Here is a 15,256-nt window from a genome sequence, read left to right as displayed (position 1 = left end):
ATAAGAGTAGAAGGAAAAAAAAAAAAAAAAAAAACCCAAATGACCCAATGCATTCGCTCAGATTCTGAAGTGTGCATCCAGTGGACACCATCTTATTCCATAAGCCCACATGAGAAAAATAAAAATGGCTGACAGAGTCGGGCAACTTTGTGCTCCAGGTACAAGAAAAAGATATTCCTGGTTAAATTGTCCTTTTGTAACAACAGCAGAGTAAACTGTTTCCATGGTTCAAGTTGTATGTCATAGGTAAAACTAGAACATGTAGCCTAGGTCAAAAGGACAATGGCAACATGGCAGATGTAGCATCTCCGGGAACATATGTATACCACACACCTGCATATCTTAAGAACATACTTTTACTTCTGGAGAAGTTCTTCATCAAATTTAGTACACACTCAAAAAGTACGGGAATTTGTATCTCTGAGGGTCTAAGCATAATAGGATGCACTGCTGAGCGTCAACATCCTAATAAACTAGGAGCAGATCACATAGCAGCTTTAACACATGATTAGATCAAGGGAAGTGATAAATCCAGCTGCATGGACATGATGCAGAGCTGTCAAGATCCTGCTAATGCCCTAAACATCCTTTAATGCTAAAGAGGACCATAGAAAAGACATTCATTCAGGTCAGATGATAATCAACATGCATTAACACCAAAACACAAAAGGGCAATGGTGCTGTTGTCACACATTTTACAAGTACTTCCCTTCTGTGGAAATCTCATATCCTCTGAAATTTCTCTGCTGGCACATACACATTAACCCATTGTGCTCTAAAGTGATGTAGGTAAGATTCCACTTCACAATGTGAAAAGTAAAGAAATGGTGATCTATTGGAGCATCATATGAAGACCTTTAATAGGTCTATAATAACGGTCAACATATTAAGCAAACAGTGTAATGCCTAGCAACATATGCATTGTAACTATTGCATAAATGAAAATGACAACTTACATTTCCTTGTGTTTGTCCTCTGCTAAAATCTGGTCATTTGGCTTGAGTCCATACCTGTGAGGTACACAAAGAAAACACAACTGAAACAGCATATTTCCAAACAAATATTTGTGATCAAAAATTTAGTATTCCATGTCTCAACATACTGTATGATAAAAATGGTTAAATCCAACCACTTTAAGTTAACTTATCCTAAAAGTGAATGTGCAGTTATCTGTTGACACCAATATTAAAACGGCTAAATACTATAGCAAATTTACTTTAAACAGACATTATCAGGTTACAATCTACAGAGAACATCCACCCCTGAGATAAGGATAAGAACATGCGACAGCTCATTTCAATAAGATGGCTGTAGATGAAGGTCTTAGCCCTAGCACCAAATAAAGCCTCTTTTGTTAAGCCATAATACTCATTTCATCAAATTAAAGTAATTTCTTATACCATAATTTATGCATTTTGCTATTTTAAGCTGAATTCAACACGGTCAGTTCTGCGAGTTCTGAAATAGAAACACATGAACATATTTTGAAACGATCTGATTACTCTTTGTAGCCACTGATTGTGCCACAAAATGTCACAACTGTTCAACCAATAAGGCGCATTTTACATCTTAAGAGGATTATAGGACTAGACAATAGACACCGACTCAGAGAACCTGTTTTGTGACCAAGGTCAAATAATAGACTAACCAAATGTTAACTTCCCATGGGACTTAGTGTTGTATGTTGCATGGACTGCATGTTAAAGAGAAGTATCTGTTGCAATTTAAGGTCATCCACAGAAGTCACAGGACATGACATGCAGGTAAAATATTAAAGTGTTAGTTTCAAAGTCATTATTTACTCCCGTATCATTCCAAACCAGCATGACATTCTTCCGTGGATCAAGAGGAGACATTTTAAAGAATGCTGATGCTACTTTTTCCTCATTCAGCGAAAATGAATTGTAACTGAGGCTAACATTCAAGAAAGTCAATACTGGTTTGGAGCGACAGAAGTGTGAATAAATAATAACAGAATTAATTTTTGGGTGATAAGTTCTAAAGGCTAAAGGGTCAGTCCATCTCAAGTGGTCCAATACAGGTTGCTTGACCATTTTTACATTTTCCCATTTGTTTTGAGTGATTACCTCTATGTATTGGTATTGCAAAACCACCAGTTATTTTTTTATTTTACTTGGTTTAAACACTACGGCCATCTTTGCGTCATAGCACACAACATATTTTGGTTATACAGCTGTTTACAGAAACCTCAATATCTCGGCTCAGTATGGTCCTTGGAACAAAACCTGATCTGTAGAGCACATTACAAAGGTACATGTACATAAAGTTGTGGCCAAAAATATTGGCACCCTTGGTAAATGAGCAAAGGCTGTGGAGAGAAAAAAAAAAAAAAACAACTGCATTGTTTATCCTTTTTTTTTCATTCAAATAAAAAATCACAAAAAAATCTAACCTTTAACTGAAGTAAAACAACTGAAACAGGGGAAATCTCATTAAATAAATATTTTTCGGCAAAACGCATTGGCCATCATTATTGGCATCCTTTTATTCAATACTTTTTGCAACCTCCCTTTGCCAAGATAACAGCTCTGAGTCCTCTCTTATAATACCTAATGAGGTTGGAGAACAGCTGGCAAGGGATCTGAGACCATTCCTCCATACAGAATCTCTACAGATCCTTCAAATTCAGAGGTGGACTCTCCTCTTCAGTTCACCCCACAGGTTTTATATGGTGTCCAGATTAGGGGACTGGAATGACTAAAGGCAGAACCTTGATTTTGTGGTCAGTGAACAATCTTTGTGTTGATTTTGATGTTTGTTTTGAATCATTGTCCAGCTGGAAGATCCAACGAGGGCCCATTGTAAGCTTATGGGAGAGGCAGCCAGATTTTTTTTTTTTTTTTATCTGTTAGAATTTGATAGAGTCTGTGATGCCATGTATCCGAACAAGAGGTCCAGGACCTCTGGCAGAAAAACAACCCCACAACATTAAAGATCCAGCACCACATTTACTCTGGGCATTGGGTACTTAATCTCTGTGTGCACCAAACCCATCTCTGGTGTTTGCTGCCAGAAAGCTCTTGTTTCATCTGACCATAGAACCCGGTCACATTTGAAGTTCCAGTAGTGCCTGGCAAACTGAAGACGCCTGAGTTTGTTGTTGGATGAGAGCAGAGGATTTTTCCTTCTTGAAACCCTCCCAAACAAATTGTGATGTACAGTAGGTGATGTCTGATTGTTTTTGACATTCTGACCCCAAGATCCAACTAATTTCTGCAATTCTCACTGTGCGGAGACAATATAGACACACGTCATTTTCCAGGCCAATTCTTAAGATCTATACCCCTGTGAAACAGGAAGTCATGGCAGAACAATTTCATGTTCCTAGTCACCCAGGTGCACTTTTATAAAAAAAAAAAAAAAAAAAAAAAAATTGAATGGGAATATACTTCAGATATATTTTACTCAGAATATCTAGGGGTGCCAATAATTGTGGCCAACCTGTTTTGGAGAAAATATTTAATTCCCCTCTTACAATTGTTTTACTTCAATTAAAGGTTAGATTTTTGTGAAGGATAAACAATGCTGCATTTTTTCACAGCCTTCTTTGCTCATACAGATGAAGTCAGAAGTTCACATACACTTAGGTTGACGTCAATAAAACTACTTTTTTTAAATCACTCGTATTAGCAAACTTTAGTTTTGGCAAGTCATTTAGGACTTTGTGCATGACAAGTCATTTTTCCAACAATTGTTTACACACAGATTGTCAATTAAAAGTGAAACAAAAATCACAATTCTAGTGGTCAGAAGTTTACATACACCAAGTTAACTGTGCCTTTAAGCAGCTTGGAAAATTCCAAAAAATTATGTCAAGCCTTTAGGCAATTAGCTTCTGATAGTTTAATTGGAGTCAATTGGAGGTGTACCTGTGGATATATTTTAAGGCCCATCTTCAAACTCAGTGCCTCTTTGCTTGACATCATGAAAAAAAATAAATAAATAAAAAAAATAAAAAAAAACAGCCAAGACCACAGACAAAAAACAATTGTGGACCTCCACAAGTCTGGTTCATCCTTGGAAGCAATTTCCAAATGCCTGAAGGTATCACATTACAACGTAGTTTGGTGTGAAAAGTGCAAATCAATCCCAGAACAGCAGCAAAAGGACCTTGTGAAGATGGAGGAAACAGGTAGACAAGTATCTATATCCACAGTAAAAAGAGTCCTACATTGACATAACCTGAAAGGCTGCTCAGCAAGGAAGCCACTGCTCCAAAACCACCATAAAAGCCAGACTACAGTTTGCAAGTGCACATGGGGACAAAGATCTTACTTTTTGGAGAAATATCCTCTGGTTTGTTGAAACAAAGGTTTAACTGTTTGGCCATAATGACCATAGTTATGTTTGAAAGAAAAAGGGTGAGGTTTGCAAGCCGAAGAACACCATCCCAACTGTGAAGCATGGGGGTGGCAGCATCATGTTTTGGGTGTGCTTCACAAAATAGATGGCATCATGAGGAAGGAAAATCATGTGGATTTATTGAAGCAACATCAAGACATCAGCCAGGAAGTTAAAGTTTGGTTGCAAATGGGTCTTCCAAATGGACAATGACCACAAGCATACCTCCAAAGTTGTGGCAAAATGGCTTAAGGACAACAAAGTCAAGGTATTGGAGTGGCCATCACAAAGCCCTGACCTCAGTCCGATAGAAAATTTGTGGGCAGAACTGAAAAAGCGTGTGCAAGCAAGGAGGCCTACAAACCTCACTCAGTTACACCAGTTCTGTCTGGAGGAATGGGCCAAAATTCCAGCAACTTATGTAAGAAGCTTGTAGAAGGCTACCCAAAACGTTTGACCCAAGTTAAACAATTTAAAGGCAATGCTACCAAATACTAACAAAGTGTATGTAAACTTCTGACCCACTGGGAATGAGATGAAAGAAATAAAAGCTGAAATAATAATTCTCTTTACTATTATTCTGACATTTCACATTTTTAAAATAGTGATCCTAACAGACCTAAGACAAGGAATGTTTTCTATGATTAAATGTCAGGAATTGTGAAAAACTGAGTTTAAATGTATTTACCAAGGGTGCCAATATTTATGGCCACAACTGTATTTAAACATTTTAAACATAATAAAAATGTACAGTATTTTACAGTAATTATGTATATGATTGACATACAATAGCTTGTCAATGAGGTCTAAAATGTTACTACTTTTGATACTGGCAACAGTGGAACATGATCAATCACAGGGTTCTTCAAAAAGTTCATAAACAAAAGCGTTTAGTTTTAAGTAACCTTAATGAACTGTAAGTGGAGTTTAAAAATCAGCACCCAGAGTTAAAGAGATCAAAATTTTGTGAACTGAGGCCAAAATGGTGTGTGCTGGCAGAAGCATCTGGAACTCACACCATTTGTGTCTGCACACAACATCAGAACATCAAGCTGATGGTTGAGTCAGCAAAGCTTAAAGTGGATTACAAGGACCTGCTAGAACTTCTAATCTGTGACAAACAGTTATGACTGCATGCTCAACAAGTTTGACCAGTGTCCAGGTTTAGAGGCCTTACTGCAGATGAAGAGTCAGACAAAGATGACACTTCCTGATAACATCACCTTTAAGCAGTGGGTTATGACTGACAGAGCAGATATGGTCACTGTCATTTTCCCTAGGGATGAATTCTCCATTTCTCTGGCTGAGAAAACTCACTGCGTTAAAGATACATCACTGGTTGAGGACATCAGCGTGGAAACTGATGTTTTTGTAAAATTCTTCCACCCACCTGGACCAAGAACATCATTCAAAATGTCTGAGGACAAAGTGTGGGTTCCCAAGAACAATGTTCACAGAAAACTGACACCTGCCGAACTTACTACTGTCACCGGATGCTCCCACAATATTTCAGAGAGACTGAGTGAGGAAATCTCACAGCTTCTAATAAAACATGTAAATGTAAACTAGGGCTGAAACGATTAGTTGACATTATTGGCAACGTCGACAATAATAAGTGTCCAAAATTTGTCAAATAGTCATTTGATCTCATTTAACTTAATGAGATCACATTAAACACTAATGATGACGCGTGAGAGCAGCACTGCAGCTCGAGCCTGACTGAGGAGAGGAAGAATTACACAGCTCCAGATGCACTCTAAACTTTCCAAACAGCTTCAGGTGATGTAGATCTTAAAGTATGAGGGAATTATAATACAAAAATAAGTAAATACAGAAGCACTCTATTGTGGAATAAGCGAAGCTGGAGCTGCGCTGCAGCTCCGCTGAAGCAAAACTTGCATGTCGAGCGTTACATCTTAAATGCAGTTATATTTAATGCATTATAGCTTTATTAAAGTAAAAATAACACAGAAGCAGAGCATGTAAATAACTACAAACTCCGAAACTGGCATTTCTCTGTGCGGTCAGCGCCTCTTCTATGAGTTGCGTGAATGTCCCGATCCAAGGAGGAGAGACTGAAACTGCATCCGGCTGATGCACGCTCTGGCACGGGGACGCTCATCCCTCGAGTGCGCACGCTTGCTGCAGCTAGATTATAACGTGATGGCTCGTGACTTATTGAATCATTATGTCACTGTGCATTTCTTATCGTGAAGAAAATTGGCAATACGCAGCTTAATGAATAAGAGAGTTTGTTTTCTGTGAGTTAAAGATGGCTTGAAGTGAACAAAAAGGTGAGAGGGTAGTCTTCACCTCATTATACACTGCAACAAAATACGTTTTTGATTTGTTTGTTTTGGCTTGTTTCCAATATAAATATCTAAAACTCCTTTAAAAACAACGTACATTTACTTTAGCAGCTATACTGCAGAAGAAAATGTTATCTGAGAATGCTGAATATTAAAAATACAAATATTTTAAAATATCTAAAAATCCTTAGAAATGATTAAGCGGCATATAAGATATTTAGACTTGCTTTTAGAGAATAAATCTTGAATATAAGTATATTTTGTTTTTACTGCACTCGCAGCAGTATAACCAAGTGAAAAAAATAAACATACAATACATTTGTTTAAGATACATTGTCTTAAAGCAAGTCTAAATATCTTATGTTGCTTAAGTAAATGTATCTTAGAAAACAAGACAAAAACACTTGATAACAGGATTTTTTTGCAGTGAATTTCTTTACTGAATTTAAGTATTTTTCCCTTTAATTCAGTGAATGTCATTTAGAGGTTTTTAAAAGATGATTTTGACCTCTTTATTGTTAGTAAGCATGTTTAATACAACCTTTTAAGTCGGGGCATAAGCTGAATAATCAGTTAAGAGCTAATGATTAATCATTGCAATAATCACCAAATAGTCGAATAATCGCTAGATTAATCAATTATCAAAATAATAGTTAGTTAGTTGCAGCCCTAATGTAAACGTAAAATACTGTAAATTTTTGTTATTTGTTATGCTTATATTACATCTGTTCATTTCTCAATATGCACGAATAAAAGTAGGCTTTTCCCCAGATTTCTACTAGCCCTAACTCTGTAACCAGTGGAATCTCAAACTCAATTTTACAGCAGAATGCTACTATAGAAGACTTATTTCTGTGAAAATTTCAGGTTGCTATCTGGTCCCCCACCAGAGATATGCTCAACCCGAAAGTGAGGGGAATTTAAATCAAAATTTAAAAAATTGCATTTTCTCGCCCCCATAAAACGTCTCAAACCTGAAATGTTCATAAATTGACCCTATAAGTGGAACTTTGAGCAACCTTCACCATTATATTAGGACTTAAGTTCTATGTCTAAGGAACAAGAATGTGAAAAATGTTTACACACACACACACACACACACACACACACACACCTTGTAATGTGCTCTAGAGATCAGTTTTTGTTCCAAGAAGCTAGGATACTGAGGTTTCTGTAAACAGCTGAATAACCAAAATTTGTCATGTGACATGACAAAGATGGCCATCGTGGTTAAACCAAGTAAAATAGTAATACAAAAAACTGGTGGTTTTGCAATACAAATACATAGAGTTAATCAATACATAGTTGCCAATAACATCAACTAATCGTTTCAGCCCTAGTTTACATGTACATGTTTTAATAGAATCAGTGAGATTTCCTCACTCAGTCAAATATTGTGGGAGCGTCCGGTGACAGTAGTCAGTTCGGCAGATGTCAGTTTTCTGCAAACATTGTTCTTGGGAACCCACACTTTGTCCTCCGTAGACATTTTGAATGATGTTCTTGGTCCAGGTGGGAGGAAGAATTAAAAAAAAAAAAAAAAAATGGAAAATTAAAAATGGTCAAGCAACCAACTTTACAATTACTGGACCTCTTGACATGGACTGACCCTAAATCTTGTATTTCTACTTCAGAGATACTAGCTAAATACAACTTAATTGACTAATTAATACTAAATTAATTGACAGACACCCAACCATTACTGCTGTTCAAAACAGGCTAGCTCTCAGACGGGCCACTTGATTTCACCTTCTCATTGACAAGCTAAAACGTCTATGTACGTAACCTCGGTTCCCTAACAAAGGGAACGAGACATTGCGTAGCAACGCATATGGGGAATACCTTCTTATACGACCTAGTTGGGGAATACCTTCTTATATGACCTTGTTGAAACCGCTCTACAATAACGGCGATATTCTAATATTGGCAATGGTGTTTGAGCCCTGCTTGTTTTCGCGTAACTTTCCGCTATAAAAACAGGTGTACAAACACCATTTCCACAGAATTTCTGACTGAGAACAAGGAGCGCGTCGCTCGTACCTCAAGAACTGAGTCTTGTAGTGCGGCTAGCGTTCGCAATGTCTCGTTCCCTTCATCTCAGGGAAGCGAGGTTACGTACATAAGAGACGTTCCCTTAAGACTCAGTACACTCGACATTGCGTAGCAACGCATATGGGGAACAGAATGCCATCACGCTGCACTACACGACATAACTTCCCAGAGAGGAGCATGACGCCGCAGTCTCGTAGGACGGCGACCGATACGAGTATGCCACAGTGAGTGATCCTTGTGTTGGCCAGGAGGGGAGCATTCACAACAATATATGAACTATAGTCATACAGTATGAATTAACTCCTTATGAACCCAGTTGGGAAGGGGGTTTATTTCTAATGAAAGTGCTTGTGACTTTATGGTAAATTATAACGGCCTGCATGTAAGCGGTTGTGTAAATGATGGGGAGCCTGTACTTAAGAGGGGCATAAGTATATATATTTGGGCAATGAATAGCAAGTGCTCTAAACAGAGAGGACTTGTAAAGAAAGAGACATTACGTCTAGGTTGTAAAACCTTGCGAATGAGTTTGAGGACCATCCTGCTGCAAAACCTATGTCTTGTAAGGACACACCATTTGTCCATGCCCATGAGGAGGCCATGCCTCTAGTTGAGTGTGCTTTAACACCAACTGGGCAAGTCTTACACTGCGACTCAAGCCAGGGCAATTGCATCGACGATCCAGTGAGAGCCTTTGCTTGGAGACGGACATTCCTTTTGTGCATCCTCCATAGCATATAAAGAGCTGATCAGACAGTCTGAACCAGCAATTACGCTCAACATATGCGTGTAGTGCCTGCACAGGGCATAACAAATGCAAAGATTGTTCCTCATCCGAATTAAATGGAAGGAAAAAGGCTTGAAGGTAAACCACCTGTGCTCTAAAGAGTGTGGTTAGAACCTTAGGCACATAGCCTTTTCTGGGTTTGACAGTGGCTCTTGAAAGACCGGGGCGAAAATCTAGACATGAATTGTCGACTGAGTGCATGCAGGTCACATACCCATTTTACTGAGGCCAGAGCCAGCAGTAGTGCTGTCTTAACGGAGAGCATGCGCAAATCAAGAGTCCAAAGGCTCGAAGGAGGGCTCTGCAAGAGCTTTTAGGACTAAAATTAAGTCCCAAGTCGGGACTGTAGCCAGCAGAGGTGGGTTTAATCGTCTTAAGGAACTTTGATTAAATCATGCTTGCCTATAGGAGGCGCCGGCTTCATGTGTGCGATACGCAGAAATAGTTGCCACATACACTTTGAGCATTGACGGGGTGAGTCCTGCGTCAAATTGCTCTTGAAGAAACATTAGAATTTCTTATATGGGACAGTTTACTGGGTCTTTCCCATGTAAGAGACACCAGTCACTGAACACCTTCCATTTTAGCACGTAAAGGCATCTCGTGGACGATGCTCTGGCCTGTAAAATGGTGTTCATGACTGAACGTGTCAGTTCTGGCACGTCTAGTGTGCCCCGTTCAGGGGCCACACATGCAGGTTCCACAGCTGGGGCTGTGGATGCCAGATTGTGCCTTGCGCTTAAGGAGATCCCTCCTCAGTGATATTTCCCATGGCGAGCTGTACAGCATCTCCATTTCCGGAAACCATGGCTGGTTGGGTCATTTCGGCACAATTAATAGAACTGTTTCCTTGTCCTCTCGGACTCTGCATATGACATAGTGAATCAAGCTAGAAATACAGCTGATAGCTCTAGGCGGTTGATGTGCCGCGCTTTCTTTGCCCCTGTCCAGGTGCCGAAGGTCAGGCGTCCATCGCACACTGCCGCCATAAATCCTAATGCTTTCTGAAACAGCTTCAGGTGGAAGTGTTCTCCCCAGTTTGAACCGAGACAGACACTGTAGAATGGCCTGAACGCACTCACCCATGAGGTGCGCGCGCCCGCTCATGGAGTCGAGGTGGACTCCCAAAAAGGAGATTTGTTGGCTGGGGGAAGAGCGTGCCCTTCGCCCAGTTTACACTGAGGCCCAAGCTGTTTCGATGCTGAAGCAGTAAGTCTCTGTGCTGGAATAAAAAGTCTCTGATTGCGCCAGTAAAAGCCAATCATCAAGATAGTTCAACATGCGTATGCCGCACAGTCTCAGAGGTACGAGAACCGTATCGATGCACTTCGTGAATGTGCAAGGAGCCAGAGACAGTCCGAAGGGCAGGACTTTGAACTGATACACTGTTCCCTCAAACACGAATCTCAAAAACATCCTGTGATGTCCTACAATTTGGATATGAAAGTACGCATCCTTCAGATCTATCGACGCAAACCAATCGTGTGGACGTACATGCGATAAGATCCGTTTCCGAGTAATCATTTTGAATGGGCGCTTTGAGCGTGCGATTTAAATGTCTCAGATCCAGAACTGGCTGAAGTCTGCCGTCTTTCTTTGGAACAAGAAAATAATGGCTGTAAAATCCTTTTTGTGCTTGACAATTTGGCACAATCTCTATTGCGTTTTTCATAATGAGATTGTGCATTTCAGCTCGTAACACTGGCGCATCTTCGGGTGAAACTGTGGAAGACAGAACGCCGTTGAAACGGGGTGGCCGGCGTGCAAACTGGATCGTATAACCATGTTCGATCGTTTTTTGCACCCGTTCTGAATACCTGTAAGGGCTCACCATGCGTCTGCGTAATGGGACAGAGGGCAATTTGGTTTGCTTACTGTATGATATGATGCAACGCTCACTATAGGGAAGCGGTTGCGCATAATGTGTGTGCTTTGAAGAGGAAAAGGGCTCTTTGAGAATGTGTGAACATCTCGTGCATTTGCAACAAGTGCTGTATTCTTTTTTGCACTTATTGCATTTATTTGAGTGCAAGACACAGAAACAACATTCACAAACAACATTTCGAACGCTGGCTCGAAACAAAGCAAGGGCGAACCGGTTGTGATATACTCTGTTTGGGCATAAAATGTCTCATAGCCTGTGACTACTGCCGAGTCTCGACATAACGCTCAGCAAACTTATTCACAGAGCCGCCAAAGAGGCCGGCTGGAGACACTGGAGCATCCAAAAGAGTGGCTTTTTCCTTATCACTCATTTCTGTGAGGGTCAGCCATATATGTCGCCCGCTGACTCGTGTATATCAACGGCAATGTTAGAGGGCTTCTAGACAAGAGATGATCACTGTCTTGAAAGAAGAAATGGTGTTTGTGCATCCGTTTTTATAGTGGACAGTTTCATGCCAAAACAGGCAGGGCTCAAACACCATAGCCAATATTAGAATATTGCCATTATTGTAGAGAGGTTTCAACTAGGTCATATAAGAAGGTATTCCTCATATGTGTTGCTACGCAATGTCGAGTGTACGGAGTCGTAAGGGAACTAAAACTACTTTAAAGCTGAAGTATGCAATTTCTGCGCTACTAGCGCAATCGAACGGAATTGCAAAAATAAACTGTGTTTTCAAAACAACTTTCTGAATCTGCCCGTCTGCCATTGGTCAAACAAAGAGATAGTCCCACCCCCAACTCAAACCATTTGTTGAGTCAATGTTATTATGTCTGTGTATTTTAACAAAGTTAAATACTTCAGCTTTAAAATCAGGTATTTAGTTAGTCGCTTGCTGGCGCCAACATCTAATCATCAAACAGGCAGCTTACTGATCTCTTCACGAAACTTGGCAATCAATTCTCTGACTGCCCTGCAAACAGCAGGTCTTACAACTAACCAAACTGCTCAACACTCAGAAGAAATCTAATGGAAATCATTACAGCCAAAGTCTGCCATAGAACCACCTTTTGAAAAAGTGGTTTTAGGATTACTCAACCTTGTTTGCAATAGTGCTGAGTGACATTTAAAAGCTGGAGTTTGCCTAACTAATTAACACTATTCTCACTTTACAGCTTCAATTCTTTTGGCTTCAGTGCTTAAACTGGCCTGGTATAAGACACCTCTCAGCCTACTTAAAATTCAGGACAATTAAGGTCACATACTTTACTAAAAACAACTGTACAGTGAAACCCCTGTAAGTGTGCCACCTCCCGGTCATGGTAAGGCAAGGACGCACATGGCAAATCGGGCACTGCCAGTGTGTTGGAGGTTATGTAACGCACAGGGTGAGTGGGCAGAGGGGTATTGTTTTATTACTACTGCTCTCCCTGAAAGTAGGCCTACGTGTTAAACAGGAGATTTCCGTGGCACATGCCACCTCCTTAGAGAACAATGGCACTTGGACTTGCAATCTAAAAGAGAGGAGGTATAAGAACCTCTTTGCAATGAAGCAAGAAAAAGAAAGCTATGATCCTAAAAGCTGCTGGGCTTTTAACCTCCTTCACCTCCAACATGGTGTTGTATCAAGAACAAACGGTGGGTTGAACAAAACAGGTTTTAGTTTACACCTCAACCAAAGCAAAACATGGAATCGGACACACAGCACACACCGATACAAAAACATAATACAGACAGCACAAACCACACTGAAACATTCAAGTATTCCAAGTTATCCAACAGATGAAAATCTAACTGATTGTAAAGAATCATGTGACTTACTTGTCTAGAAAATCTTTGTCCACCACAGCACAGATATCAAGCAGGGGATTTCCCATCCCAAAAAGGGCATTTTGACTGTGGGAGGAAAAACACATGCTATCAGTTAAACAATTAAGAGTACAAATGTAATAACAGATGCAAACAATATCACACATAAAAATAAGCCAAAAACCATTGTGATTAACTTGCACAATGCATCTACTAAAGAAAATAAAAGGACATTTCGCCTTACTATTTATATTTATTTATTTTAGCATTTTCACCAGAAATTCTAAAAATGTGCATAACTCCAGCAACTCAAGCATTTTTTCTGAAGGGGCTTTACTCAACAAATATTCTGCATGAACAAATATGCATGGCTCAATCAAGCAAAGAACTACAGCACATTACACAATTTGAAAGAAATTTAAGCATGGCTTTATAAAAGAATCCATTCAAGCTAGAAAACAAGTTTAATCTTTGATGGATGACTATCAGATGAGGAATCCCACAGAATTTAAGGGTTCACACAAAGCTTTATACTATCACAAATGTTTTAGTGTCAAGTTTAAACCATTTAAGAAAGCATTCACAACAGCTCACAAACTAAGCATTAGAGGACATGAATGACCGTCCGTTCATTCACCCTGGTTAAAACATGTGGTAAAGACCCTTAAACCTAGAAGTTGGGATAAAATGACTTTATCCCGTCATTAATATATATTGAATGGTGATTTTTTTTAAATAAGAGGAATTTTAAACAGAGGGAATAAGACATGATTTTTCCAACACCAAAGAACAGCCAACAAAATTCTTCTAATTTATCTCCACACTCCTGCATTCAAAGAAAGACAACTGTTTTGTGGAAAACACTGGCAGTAATGGGAAACTTGTGAACAAGCCCAGATGTGTCAGCGTGAGAGTTTGTAAGTTAAGAAGCGCTCAAAAGATTTTCAAAACACAGATGTTCAATGTACAAAGAAATCAGTGAATAAAATGATTTCTGCCAAGCGAACAGTTAAAAACATTACATATCAGCATGTGTGTCTAATTGGCAAGACAAACACCACCACGTGCTGTAACCTTCCATTACCCAACAAAAGTGAAACGTCACCAAAATCTTTTACAATTGCGTGTTATTTGAATTAAGAAAAAAAGTATATTCTCCTTCCCATCTAAGGCCTCAAATAGCTTAACAAGCCTGACAATCCGTTTGTAGCCCTACCTGGCTGCAGGCATAAGGATGGCTTGAGGTGATGCTGACTAGAGTGAACTGACAGCCAAGTGTGGTCTGCATGTACTGCTGCTAATCTTTTAAGCGAGACCCAGTTAGACAACTGCTGATTGGCTGAACGAGCATTAGAGTCTATGCTGATTGGCTGAACGAGCAACGATAGGGGGCGCTTAGTACTTTCAGGGCTGATAAATATGGGGGCGCCAAAAGTAAAACAAAGCGCGTTTTACGCACTTTTGTTAGACACAAAAAAATGTCTGCCTTTTAATGATTCATAATAAATATACAAATTAAAACTAAATGTAGTTTAAATATTAATAAAATTCTATATAAATAAATATCCAGCTACCAGGTAATAATGTATTACAGTTTACTTATGTGCAACAAGTAGTCACCCAATCCACAAAAAAATATTTATGGTGGTGGAAAAAGCTGCATTTTATACAACTGACTAAAAAACAAACATTTGACACATACCAACCGGAAAGTGACCTACTACACATCCAACAACGGTCATAAAAATGCTCTATAACGTGTGCATATAGTAATAATTGTATTGTTTGAGAATGCATGCATACATATATGTAGTATGTGTAGATGTATGTTAATTAAAACTTTAGCACTGAGAACTCACGAGGGCTCTCTGTGCTTCAGAGCACCTTGCACAACAAAAGACAAGTGGAGCTGGATTTACACCGGCGGGACGCACGCCAAAGGTCGATATATATAATACTCTAGGGCAGCATCTGTTCAACAACATCAGTCATATATATACACGGAGACTTGTCCATTTATAAAGGTTCAATTAAAGTTAGTGCGACAACACT

The 15,256-nt window shown here is 39.4% G+C and overlaps 1 protein-coding gene across 2 annotated transcripts in view; it reads right to left on the bottom strand.

Annotated features, from left to right (window-relative positions):
• LOC127412369 (adenosine kinase-like) overlaps positions 1–15,256 on the bottom strand; it is a 263,864-nt gene that overhangs the window by 248,028 nt on the left and 580 nt on the right. Inside the window, exons 1-3 of one of the 2 annotated variants that reach the window (XM_051648668.1) lie at positions 14,421–14,492; positions 13,217–13,291; positions 957–1,010 (exon numbers count right to left, since the gene is read on the bottom strand). In XM_051648668.1, the coding sequence (XP_051504628.1) occupies positions 957–1,010; positions 13,217–13,291; positions 14,421–14,434 (143 nt within the window). In that variant the 5' untranslated portion in view covers positions 14,435–14,492. Of the gene's footprint in view, positions 1–956; positions 1,011–13,216; positions 13,292–14,420; positions 14,493–15,256 lie in introns of those variants that run through there. The other variant, XM_051648667.1, reaches the window with a different exon arrangement.

The sequence above is a fragment of the Myxocyprinus asiaticus genome, chromosome 21 (genome assembly GCF_019703515.2).
Source record: "Myxocyprinus asiaticus isolate MX2 ecotype Aquarium Trade chromosome 21, UBuf_Myxa_2, whole genome shotgun sequence".
NCBI lineage: Eukaryota > Metazoa > Chordata > Actinopteri > Cypriniformes > Catostomidae > Myxocyprinus > Myxocyprinus asiaticus.
The sequence above is the reverse complement of the archived record's forward strand: the minus strand, read 5'-3'. Positions and strand labels throughout refer to the sequence as shown.